The 12,710-nt window shown below is 36.5% G+C and overlaps 1 protein-coding gene across 27 annotated transcripts in view; it reads left to right on the top strand.

Annotated features, from left to right (window-relative positions):
- NEB (nebulin) overlaps positions 1-12,710 on the top strand; it is a 207,437-nt gene that overhangs the window by 91,216 nt on the left and 103,511 nt on the right. For 26 of the 27 annotated variants that reach the window (XM_066346074.1, XM_066346072.1, XM_066346068.1 and 23 more), the window contains exons 59-69: positions 594-797; positions 1,107-1,211; positions 2,726-2,833; positions 4,067-4,378; positions 4,961-5,164; positions 5,871-5,975; positions 7,014-7,121; positions 8,246-8,557; positions 10,235-10,438; positions 10,643-10,747; positions 11,673-11,780. In XM_066346074.1, the coding sequence (XP_066202171.1) occupies positions 594-797; positions 1,107-1,211; positions 2,726-2,833; positions 4,067-4,378; positions 4,961-5,164; positions 5,871-5,975; positions 7,014-7,121; positions 8,246-8,557; positions 10,235-10,438; positions 10,643-10,747; positions 11,673-11,780 (1,875 nt within the window). The remainder of the gene's footprint in view (positions 1-593; positions 798-1,106; positions 1,212-2,725; positions 2,834-4,066; positions 4,379-4,960; positions 5,165-5,870; positions 5,976-7,013; positions 7,122-8,245; positions 8,558-10,234; positions 10,439-10,642; positions 10,748-11,672; positions 11,781-12,710) is intronic. The other variant, XM_066346075.1, reaches the window with a different exon arrangement.

Genomic DNA, 12,710 nt, shown 5'->3' with positions numbered 1-12,710 from the left:
ATATTTTGAAATATAAGAAAAAATACATAGAAGGCAATAAAAATCCAACATAATCCAAACACTGAAAGAGCCCACTTTGGTTTATGTAATTTACCCACACAATATACCTACATAAGTTATATGCTATTTTTTCATTTAATATTATATTAATGACATTTCTACAAGCCATCAGTATTCTTAAAAGTATGGCTTTTAATAGCTGCAGACTATTTCATTTGACAAGTCCTAACATTTATTTACTGATGACCTGTTGATGGACATATATGTGGTTTCTCTCTGGGTTGGCCTTCTTTTCCTGTTCACGTGGACATTAAAATAACATTCACTGAACGGACTCTCAGAAGATAGCAGTTTGCATCCCTTCTCTCCTAACAACTTGAAATATTTGGTCACTTTTTCTTATGGCTGGGAGATGTTTCGGGGTAATTTTTTCTAACATAGTTTTTCTTTACATCAGCCTAATGTAGTGAGCTTATTTTCTATGAAAAACAACAACAACAACCAGAATTGTACTTTATTAATGATTTCATTTGCATCTTTACCTTAAATCTTTTGGTCTTGCTGAAGTGTATCTATCTTTTTTATCTTCACAGAATGTATACAAGTCTGATCTCCAGTGGCTGAAAGGCATTGGCTGGGTCCCCATTGGGTCTCTGGATGTGATCAAGTGCAAGAAAGCTACAGAGATACTCAGCGACCACATCTACCGCCAGCCCCCAGACAAGCTGAAATTTACCAGTGTGACTGATTCCCTGGAGCAGGTGCTGGCAAAGAACAACGCCATCACCATGAACAAGGTGAGCCCCAGCTGCCCCAAACCTCTCCAGGATGCCAAAAGGTGTCATTATACTTTAACAATTAGTGAAGATATAATTATCCATGAAAGTGTGGGGTCATATTTGCCTCCTAAATTACATACTTGAAAGCCTGTAAATCATTTCTGTTATTCTTGGCTTTAACCTTGATAACTAGTATTAAGACTCAAACCTCCAACTGAATACTTTATATTCAAATTTGGTTTATTTCCTTTAATTAGATCAATAATAATCTTTGACATTTCGTAATTCCTATTTCAAATGGCTTTCCGTCAACATCTTCTTTGATAGCGTTTATATACAGAAGCCTGGGACAAAGACAAGACTCAGATTCATATCATGCCTGACACTCCGGAGATCACGTTGGCAAGGCAAAATAAAATCAACTACAGTGAGGTAGGAGCGAATTTCTGCGGTACTACTTACTATGTTTCTGCTATTGTTTGTTTCTCTACACTTACTTTTATGGAGGTGCTCAGCTATCATGATGCATGTCACTCCATGATATGAACACTCGCCATTCAGCCTTTCATATCTGGCTTGCATATTCTATGCTATAGGGTTCCAGAGGCAAACTGAAGTCACAAGATCTTTGCAGTTTGTGGCCACTGCTACTATGAGTAGTATTTTTGACATTTCCAAGAGGAGAGATTTGCCAGATAAAATATGGCTCAATACTTACACTAAAATATTATTTGTTATTTATCTGAATTCAAGTTCAATTGGTCAAGCTATCTTTTTATTTGCTAAATAAGACAATCTGTTAAAGGGGCTCTAAAAATATACACCTCTTTTCCACTTGGATCCTCAGTAAAATTGAGAAGTAAAACTAAGGAGAAATAAAACTCAAAATCTCACATTTTTTATTACTAGTTAAGTTCAAGGACACATTTGTATAAGAGGCAAACAAGCTGCTAACCAAACCACAGAATTGGGTTCCTCATCCAGACACAGGCCTCACTGGAGGAGGACCATCAGCTCCACCCCTCTCAGGACCGAGGTCCTGCTTAGAGCCCAGAGAAGCAGAGAATGGCACTGAGCTTATTCCGAGAGGCAGCAGCTTAGGGTGGAGCTGGGCAAGGCCAATTACCCCCTCCCTTCCAGTTAGATAAATCAGTGAATCACTACACCTCTTCAGTGGCAGAGAGTAAAGGTGCGGAGAAAAGAGTAAGGCCATAGATCAAAGAACTGAGCTAGCTTCTCTTATCTGAAGAAAACCTCAGGTGTGGAAAGAAGTGTTCTTCATTAACAACACTGATTACTGTTTATTTGTTTTTAGAGTAAAATGCAATTTTATAGGTACATGTTTTAATAATACAGCTAAAATTTAGAATCAAAGTTGTACTATGATTATGATTGAATGATTTACATTTTAAATTATACTTCAATTTTTTTCTCTTTTGTTTTTTAAACATTATAAAATATTCCATGATTGTCAAAAATTTTTCAAGTAATAAAGAAATGAGTAAATGTATATAAGTATATATAATAAGCAAATACATTAAACATTGTTCTACAATTTCCTTTTTGATTAGAAATATGTATAGATTGATGTCTTCTCCATTGATCCACATTACTAGATTATATTAATCGATGTTCATATGCATAATATACTATATGATCTGCTAATATTAATATACTAATATTAATATATAATATTAATCTATTATATATAGATTAACAATAGATTAATGTAGCAATCTGTGTTTACATAAATACATATCATTTGTTTTTAATGCTATAGTTTTTCTTTTTTTCTGGTAAGATATAATTTATTTACTTTCAATATTGATAGAATTTTAAATCCTTTACATAGCCTTCCCTTTTTTAAATGATGTAGTATGTCACCTGATAACCTCTAAATGGCTACTGTCAAATTTTTTGCTTTAACTCTGAGTCTCTTTCTATAGAGTCTGTATAAACTTGCCAATGAAGAAGCAAAGAAGAAAGGCTATGACTTGCGAAGCGATGCCATCCCAATCGTGGCAGCCAAGGCTTCCCGAGACATCGTCAGTGACGTGAGTAACAGCACCCCACATATGTGTGTGCCTGGATGGGGTAGGGGTCGTCACAGGCATTATCACAACACAAAGATGCATCTGGGTGCCAGTTCAAGCACATTTACTGTGATTTAAACGGGAGAAATATTTTTCATCTGAAAAAGCTTTTTCATGTTTTTAACTCCAGAAGACTTTAGGAAGGGGGTGTCCTAAACATCAGTATAAAATTGAATTTGAACCTACCATTGTTCATACACACAGTGATGAGACATTCATCTCCATATTTTGAGCACGTAGCCCACACAGAAATAAGAAAGTGTCAGAAATGTTAGAAACAAAACAAAATAGAAAAACTTAGTTTCATGTATTGGTTCAACATCAGAAAAAGACCTGTTTACAGGTCTAGGGAAATATACCTTTTCACAAACCTGCTCTGGATATTTGTCAACTCTTTCTTTGAAAAGTTACTTAAGTGCTTCTTTTTGAGTTCTTTTTAAATGAAAATAGAAAAGGAAAGGTGAACAACCAAAAACAACAAAATGATGACCCGGATTTCTCTTTCCGCCATCTCCAAAGGAAATGGATCCTTTGGTGGAGAATTAAGACTTCCGCCAGTACCCATTAGGATTTGGGTGATGTTGTCACCTCAGTGGAGAGATGATATTGAGAGTCAGCACTTAACCACCACCTCCAACAATATGCTAGTTTATAATTATATAATCTATTTTTCTACTGGAGTAATCCCAACAAACCTCAGCCAAACTTGATCTCTGACAGAGCAAGACATGCAGGGTGGAAAACCCAAGCCGGACCATTTTATAGAGTCAAGTAACCCGGTAGAAGTCAGCAGAGCCAAATTTGGGAAGGATAATAGGTGGCTTGGAGGGTGAAATGATAGGTGTTGACTCAGAGGTAGCATTCTCAAAATCATATGTAAAACTTCTGGGTTAGCGATTTCACTGACCCAAAGTGAAAAGGCAGCAAACAATTCCGACTGATTTTCTTAAAAGTGTCGCTACTTTTATTTCCAGGAACTTACTGCCTGCAAACCATAAAACTATGTAGTTTGGCGTATCTTTCCATTAGAGTATTATTGTGAAGTCTAATCAAAGTTAGGAAGAAGAGCTAAGTTAATATTCAGATTATTCCACTTCTTGGCAAAATTATCAATTTTAAAATAGTATACTTTAATAAGACTTTTAGCCTTTTTTATTTTTATTTTTATTTATAAAATGGCTGTTTTTATTTCAGTACAAATACAAGGATGGTTACCGCAAGCAACTTGGCCATCACATCGGAGCCCGGAACATCAAAGACGACCCCAAGATGATGTGGTCCATGCATGTGGCCAAGATCCAGAGTGACAGGGAATACAAGAAGGACTTTGAGAAGTGGAAGACCAAGTACACCAGCCCAGTGGACATGCTGGGGGTGGTCCTGGCCAAGAAGTGCCAGACGTTAGTCAGCGATGCAGACTACAGGAATATCCTGCACCAGTGGACGTGCCTGCCCGACCAGAATGATGTCATCCACGCTCGGCAGGCCTATGAAATCCAGAGTGACGTGAGTACTGAGACCTGTTCAATGACACTGGTGACCACACTCACGATAGTAATACAGTGATTTTCAACTGGTATGCCGCAGCAGGCACACTGGTGCGCTGCAGGAATGTTTAAAATATGCAATACCTGACTATATATATAGTCAGGGGCGCTGACCTCTCCTTCCTTAGATTGTCAAATAAAAATGACAACAGCCAACACAATAATAGCCATCTGGTGTGAATGAATCAAAATTATACCTATTTGTTTTTTGTCAGATTGGCAAAAAATCTTTTTTTTTGGTGTCCCACAGAATTATAGTAACTAGCTTTTATGTGCCACGATGAAAAATGTTGAAAATTGCTATAGTAATGTGTATGATCTAGGATTAGGTAAAGCTCTCAGAAAGAATATTTTTTCTCTACACTCCTCGTTCACTGTGCCGTACTTTTCTTTTAGAGAGAACATACATGAAGCTCTTCAGATTTTAAAAGACATAGACATGAAGTTTGGCTATCCAAGTTTTCCAGTCTTTTTCTTTTGTTTTTGAAATCAAATGTCATAACAACTTGACTAATACTTGCTTTTGTGTTTTTCTCACCAGAATATGTATAAAGCAGATCTCCAATGGCTGAAAGGCATTGGCTGGGTCCCCATTGGGTCTCTGGATGTGATCAAGTGCAAGAGAGCTACAGAGATACTCAGCGACCACATCTACCGCCAGCCCCCAGACAAGCTGAAATTTACCAGTGTGACTGATTCCCTGGAGCAGGTGCTGGCAAAGAACAATGCCATCACCATGAACAAGGTGAGTAACCAATTTGGGAGAGAGTAAGACAGTTCTTGAGAATATTTATAATTAAGTTGATCTTTTTTGTATTATTCAATTGCCATTCTATGTATAGTAATTTGGGTGAGTTCTTTATTCAGTTACATTAGGATTTCAAAAAGGTATGTGAGAATTTCTGCTTTGATATCTGTTGTGAAATACCGGAGTGAAGAATAGGACAGCTTTTTGGTGTACACATTATTTGAAGTCTGTGAGAGTTATACATGGTTTGGTATCAAGGTTTCTTTCTTGTTGGATACTTATCTAGGTAAGTACAAAGCAAACAAGTCAAATGAAAATTTCCTTATCATTTATAAAATAACAAATCTAGAGATGGCTAATCCAGGTATATTTTCAGTTAATAAACAACAAACAAAATTCTGGAAAGAATTTATTTATATACTAGCCACAGTACAAGTGGATTACGTATATATTCTTGGAAAAATACTTGCTTTTCATTTAAATGGAGTAGAGGTGATCTTGTAATAAAAGACACGTTTATTTGTTATATTTAGTGATAATAAATATCTTGCGATGTCAAAGAGACTGAAGAGTATTGGCATATAGCGTACAGCCCAGATAGTGAGGATGCCGGCTTTCATCTTTGTCGTAATCTCTAAATTGTAAACTGCTGTTTACATCAAACTTTGTGTTTCTAATTCATTCACCGTTTTGCCTTTCACAGCGATTATACACAGAAGCCTGGGACAAAGACAAGACACAGATCCACATCATGCCTGACACACCTGAAATTACGTTGGCAAGACAAAATAAAATAAATTATAGTAAGGTAAGACTATTTATTTTATTTCCTGATCTGACCAGATTGAGTTTTGTTGATGTAGTAGAAAAATCAGGATTATGGGTTTAATTCTCATGTGGATCAGTTTGTTTAGTTTTATTTTTATGCCCATTATGCTACTCTGAAAATATGTATTATTGTGTTCAAAAAAGTAGATAGATAGAAAAATAGATACAAAAATGTCTCCATATCAGAAGAGAAAAGCTCTCAAAGTCAATATTAATGATGGAAACAAATGGTAGTTTTTAATTAAAAAATAATTATTGCTATTTATCAGATGAGTGCTTCTTTCAAAATTTGTTGAGTTTTTCTTCAGTTGCTTATCAGTAAAACAGGATAAAAATGCCTATATTGAAGAATTTCTGTGATGACTAAATTAAGTCATATATATAATTTGCCCAGTGTGGAGCCTGGTACAAAATAGTTGTTTAATAACTTTAATATTTTCTTTTTCACATTCAAGTCACCATGAAAACTAGATTTTTAATATGCTCAACATAACTTAAGGTTTATTTGTAAAATAAAAGAGAATTCTTAAATCCATTCCTTTTAGACTTGTCTGAGGACAGTAAAATACATTCTTTTATGAGTTATCCAGATAAATTGTCACCATGTATCTTTGCTGTCCAGGAATACTGCTGCAGAAACTGTTTCTTGCCCAATTGTTCTTAACAAAGAATTAATCTGGTTTATTTGGGAAGACTTCTGATTTCCTGTGTATATGTGGGGGTGGGGATGAGTGTGTCTTTAACAAAAGGTGGAAGGCAGACTTTTCTTTAGTTTGAGAACACTGAAAAATTTAAGTGCTGATTTTTAAGACTTGGCCATATTAATTTTACCCATATTAATTACTTTTGCTTATAACGAGGAAGCCCTAAAAAAGAGATATGCTTATATCTTTTTTAATTCATTTAAGGCTGAATATATGAGTGCAGTTCTGCATCCAAAACTAGTCTTCTTTTGTCAAAAATCCATTTTTAGAGTGAACGCGGGTGCTGTATCTAAAAGCCCTTCTTCTCTCCTCAGAGCCTCTATCGCCAGGCCATGGAAGAAGCCAAGAAGGAAGGCTATGATTTGCGAAGCGATGCCATTCCCATTGTGGCGGCCAGGGCCTCCAGGGACATTGCCAGTGATGTAAGAGCCGATTAAGTCCCTGCCATTGTTACTAACAGACCAATCCCTGCACAGGGAATCACATTATTGGAACACAGCTGGCAGTCTCTTTGGTCATCATCCATCTTAACCACCTTTATTGTATAGGCAAATAAATTGAGGCTTTGAGCCAGACGAGGCTTTGAGCCAGTAGGTAACCTGCTCATGATCATAAGCATCATAGGACAAAGCCTGAACTGGGATGTGGTTCCTTTGATTCTTGTCATTTGGGCTTTGCTTAATAAAACTGAGTGTCTTGATTAAAGTTAGCTGGACATATGTGAACTACTCCTAAAACCTCATGAGCTCTCCTCAGGATGAACCCAAGGCAAAAGTTCTAGAGAGAAGTGAGTTTAACTGAGTTCTACCCCATAACTTGAAGGACAAAGAATAGCAAAAAAGCTGTAAATTTCCTTGCTGAGGCGTCCACAAAATCAAGATTCCTTTACCCTAGAAATAAAAATATTATACATCTTGCCAACTTAAGTATCAATCCATAGGCAACGATATTGTCCATTTGTGTAGGTTTTTCTTTTTTATCATGATAAAACAACATATAACATAAAATTTACTATCTTCACCATTTCAAGTATACAGATCAGTAGTGTTAAGTATGCTCTCACTTTTTCATCTTGCAAAACTGAAACTCTATATATGCATCAATGAACAAAAACTGCCCAGTTTTAGGCTACCCCCCAGGTTATTTATGCAGAGAAAATAATTTCTCAGAATGCTTTAGAAAAAAATAAAATTAATAATTCGTGTAAACACATCTCAGATATACCCACCCACATGACTGACTTCTGAGACACTGTTGATCATTCTAATTGAGCTCACCCTTCAATGTTCACTTTTAATCACTTTTGGTCAACTTATAATTTTAAGCATAATATAAAGGAGTCATTCCGGAGTTACACTGTGGGAGTGTGACAATGAGCACACCATCCCCTTCTTCAGGAGTCAGCACGCCCTGGTGTGCGACATCACAGCAGCACGTGGTGACGCTCCCGAGCGTGTTAAGGATTTCACAGAAAAGCATCACCGCAGAAAGAACAACAGGGACCAGCTTTGTGCTTCCTCCTCATTTACTGGGTTCTCTCTTTCAGTACAAATATAAAGAAGCTTATCGTAAGCAATTGGGTCATCATATCGGTGCCCGAGCAATACATGATGACCCCAAGATGATGTGGTCCCTTCACATTGCCAAAGTGCTGAGTAGCCGAGAGTACAAGAAAGAATTTGAGAAATACAAGACCAGATACAGCAGCCCGGTGGACATGCTTGGTATTGTTTTGGCCAAGAAATGTCAGACCTTGGTCAGTGATGTCGACTATAAACATCTTCTGCATGAGTGGACATGCTTGCCTGACCAGAATGACGTCATCCATGCTCGGAAAGCTTATGACCTCCAGAGTGATGTGAGTATTCCTGATGTTGGTTCCTCTGTTAAAAGCATATCTGAGCCTGACCAGGTGGTGGTGCAGTGGATAGAGCGTCGGACTGGGATGCCAAGGAACCAGGTTCGAGACCCCGAGGTTGCCAGCTTGAGTGCAGGCTCATCTGGTTTGAGCAAAAGCTCACCAGCTTGGACCCGAGGTTGCTGGCTCAAGCAAGGGACTCACTCTGCTGAAGGCCCACAATCAAGGCACATATGAGAAAGCAATCAATGAACAATTAAGGTGTCGCAACAAAAAACTGATGACTGATGCTTCTCATCTCTCTCCATTCCTGTCTGTCTGTCCCTATCTCTCTCTCTCTCTCTCTCTCTGTCTCTGTAAAAAAAAAAAAGGAAAGAAAAAAGAAAGCATATCTGAAACATGTCCATGGGTTCTCACTACTTACTGCCAATGGACTGGAATTTGTTTGCATATTTCTAAAAAATATACAATTGAATATTCATAAACAGTTACCCATTGGTAGCATTACAATTTTTTTTTTTTTTTTGTATTTTTCTGAAGCTGGAAATGGGGAGAGACAGTCAGACAGACTCCCGCATGCACCTGACCGGTATCCACCCAGCACGCCCACCAGGGGGCGACGCTCTGCCCACCAGGGGACGATGCTCTGCCCCTCTGGGGTATCGCTCTGTTGCGACCAGAGCCACTCTAGCACCTGGGGCAGAGGCCAAGGAGCCATCCCCAGAGCCCAGGCCATCTTTGCTCCAATGGAGCCTCGGCTGCAGGAGGGGAAGAGAGAGACAGAGGAAGGAGGGGGGGAGGGGTGGAGAAGCAGATGGGTGCTTCTCCTGTGTGCCCTGGCCGGGAATCGAACCTGGGACTTCTGCATGCCAGGCCGACGCTCTACCACTGAGCCAACTGGCCAGGGCGGTAGCATTACAATTTATTTCACAATTTTCCCCCAAAAGTTATATGTGAAAAAGGAAATAAAGTCTATATTAACAATTTAATACAGGTGTATTTCTTCCTGGTGTTTCAGGCTTTCTGTGTCTGAGTCAAATAAAACTTAATCCTCAAAGATATATAGCTATACCTTTTTTAGGAGAAGTGGTGGAAATGTATGTATATGTCAGTGGAGGGCAGTATAGAGAGAGGAAACAGAAGTGTATTAGGTTAAATTATTTTCACAAACACTCATATTTTATACCTATTGACAGGAAACTACTAAGATATTCTTATCCTTTTCATGATGGTTTGTTGAGTTGTACACTTGAAACCTGTGTGTTTTTGTGAACCAATGTCAAATTTAATAAAAAAATAAAGTTGGTTCTTGAAAAGAAAAACCCAGTAATCTAATTTTATTAGCCTTAGCATGCTTTATTGAGCGTAAAATAAAATGAATAATTAGGAAAATATCTAAAATATTATCTTGTATAAAAATTTTGTAATCACTCAAAGGCATAACTGTGTCTTTCACTTAAAAAAATCTTTCATAACTTTTGGTATAATCCTCTGTACCAAAATTGCTTAGGGGAAAATATATGCATACTCAGAATTCAATAATGACTGAGTTGTCAACTGTGCTGGGAGCCTTATCTGTTCATCAACACTTTTGTATTTTCTCTAGTATGGGCCATTTTGTTACTATGAATCTGAAATGCTAATTAATAAATGTTTTTTTTATCTGTTAATTTACAGAACTTGTATAAATCAGATCTTGAATGGATGAAAGGCATTGGCTGGGTTCCAATTGGCTCTTTAGAAATTGTTAAAGCCAAGAGGGCCACAGAGATACTGAGTGATACTATCTACCGTCAGCGACCAGATACACTGAAATTTACCAGCATCACTGACACCCCAGAACAGGTGCTGGCAAAGAGCAATGCTATCACCATGAATAAGGTGAGTTAAATTAAATCAAAATTAAAATTAAAGAATTTTAATAAGAAACAATAAAAATTGTAAGTCAATAAAATTCCTAAAAGGTAGGAATTTATGCAAATTTAATAATTTTATTTCTGCTTTGCTTGGGTGAGGGGTGACTGCCACATAATCAAAAAAATGTCTTGAACTCCAAAATAATTTTTCTCATCAATTTTTCCATAGCGCTTGTATACTGAAGCCTGGGACAATGATAAGAAAACAATCCATGTCATGCCTGACACGCCAGAAATCATGCTAGCCAAACTCAACCGAATAAACTACAGTAATGTGAGTAAACTGTTGATCCTATAATGAACAGAAAGGCAAAAATGAACTATTGTAACTGTTTCCTTAGTGAATGGTTTTGTCTAATTCATTATACATTCTCCAAACTAACATTGTCACTAAGAGATAGTTCTCCCTTGATTCGACTTTAGGCTATGTGATAGGTCCAAAGTAGGCCTGCCCTTAAGCAGTAGAATGAATGCTTATGGAGAAATATTCCAATAGGAGTTTTACTCCAAAAGTGTTTTCCTACCTCTCAGTATGGGTATCAGTCATTATTTTATTCAACAACTATTCATTAGGCAGGCACTGGCTTGGAATTCACTTGGTAATCAGTGAGTTTTCATGCCTTCCATTATTTTGCTGCTTCCTTAATGTTCTGGTTACCATTTAATGATATTTGCAAACATTTTTTAGGCATCTCATTCAGAACCAACATTTTCATCAGGGCAATGATTTGAACCCCTACCCTACAGATAGATTATAGTGTGTGGTGATTGTCCACACAAAATGAAAAAAAAAATAAGGAAAATTCATTGAGTTTTTATGAATTCAAATATAGTATTCAATTTTAAAATACTTTCCTTATTATTTCGCCTTTAGTATTAAATTGGCCTTTATTTTACATCGTGACAGTGATAGTAAATAGTTTTTTTTAACATGTGCTTGTTTGGCAAAACAAAATTTTGGCAACAATATGCTGATCTCCTAAAATTTTTGTAATTTGCCAATCAACAAAATTCCAAAGTTTACAACGCTTGCTTAAAATTCATCAGTGCCCATGAAACCAAGTTTTGTACAAACCCATCTTAATACTTCACTTTGTGGATTCATTTCTGTAGTTTAAATGAGGATGGAGAAATTTTTATAATTAACAGTTTTATTTTTTATGAAAAGAGGAATAATTTAGTTACTCTCTTTTCTGCAGAAACTCTACAAGCTGGCTTTGGAAGAGTCCAAGAAGGAAGGGTATGACTTGCGTGTGGACGCCATTCCAATCAAGTCCGCCAAGGCTTCACGAGATATTGCCAGTGACGTAAGTTGATGCTTTTAGAAAAGGCATTTCTTATTCAAAGATGTTCACAAATGGAAGTTTTTCCATAGTTTTTCTTGACAGAATTTTTGTTGTCCCTACATTTTATTTAGTAATCCCCATGCACAAAGTTGCAAATAAAAACAAAGAAAAGTATAAGATACAATGTCCATTATACCTATTGATCATTAAAAATTGAGGTATTTTCTTTAAAAAATAAATATTTTAAGGACATTAAAATGGGTTCTTAATTTTAAATGTCAGAAATTGAGCAGCAGTTGACCCAGATATCTGTTAAAAATGAAAAGAAAAGAAAAACATTAATACCACATGCAAATCAACCAATATACATGTGAATATTTTTCTACTACTTCTATCCATTTAGTCTGGCATTAGAAGAAGATTCAATGATGGATGCATATGGATGTGTTTTAGAGTTTTGGTTCATACTTTGTAACTTTTAGTGTGGTTTTCCTACTAACTGTCCAATGATTGCTAAGAACCCAAATCCAGACTTTCCTTCTTCTAGAAAGATTCCATGCCTTAGATTTATGCTTCATTCCTTCTATTATTTAAATTTTTTTCTGGTTGTTAAACTGGAGAAGCCTATACTATGATCACTTCATTGTAAAATGGACCATAACATGTTATTCTTGAATTATAAAAGAAGATAGAGTATTGATCCAAGGCACAGCTTTCTCATGGTAAAAGTTCAATGATATTTACAGGCTAATAGGGAGCTATTTCCTAGTGAAATCTAAATGTAACCCATGTCTTCAAACAAAGAAATCATTATAAAGTCTAATTATAAGAAATATATTCTAAAATACTCTAAATATTAAAGCATTTTTTTAAAAAAGCCACATCTTTAAATTGCATTGATGCCCCTTTAAATTATACAATGTTTTACCTTTACTTTTAAGCAATCCAGTG

This window comes from Saccopteryx leptura, chromosome 7, assembly GCF_036850995.1.
Source record: "Saccopteryx leptura isolate mSacLep1 chromosome 7, mSacLep1_pri_phased_curated, whole genome shotgun sequence".
Lineage (NCBI taxonomy): Eukaryota > Metazoa > Chordata > Mammalia > Chiroptera > Emballonuridae > Saccopteryx > Saccopteryx leptura.
The sequence above is the reverse complement of the archived record's forward strand: the minus strand, read 5'-3'. Positions and strand labels throughout refer to the sequence as shown.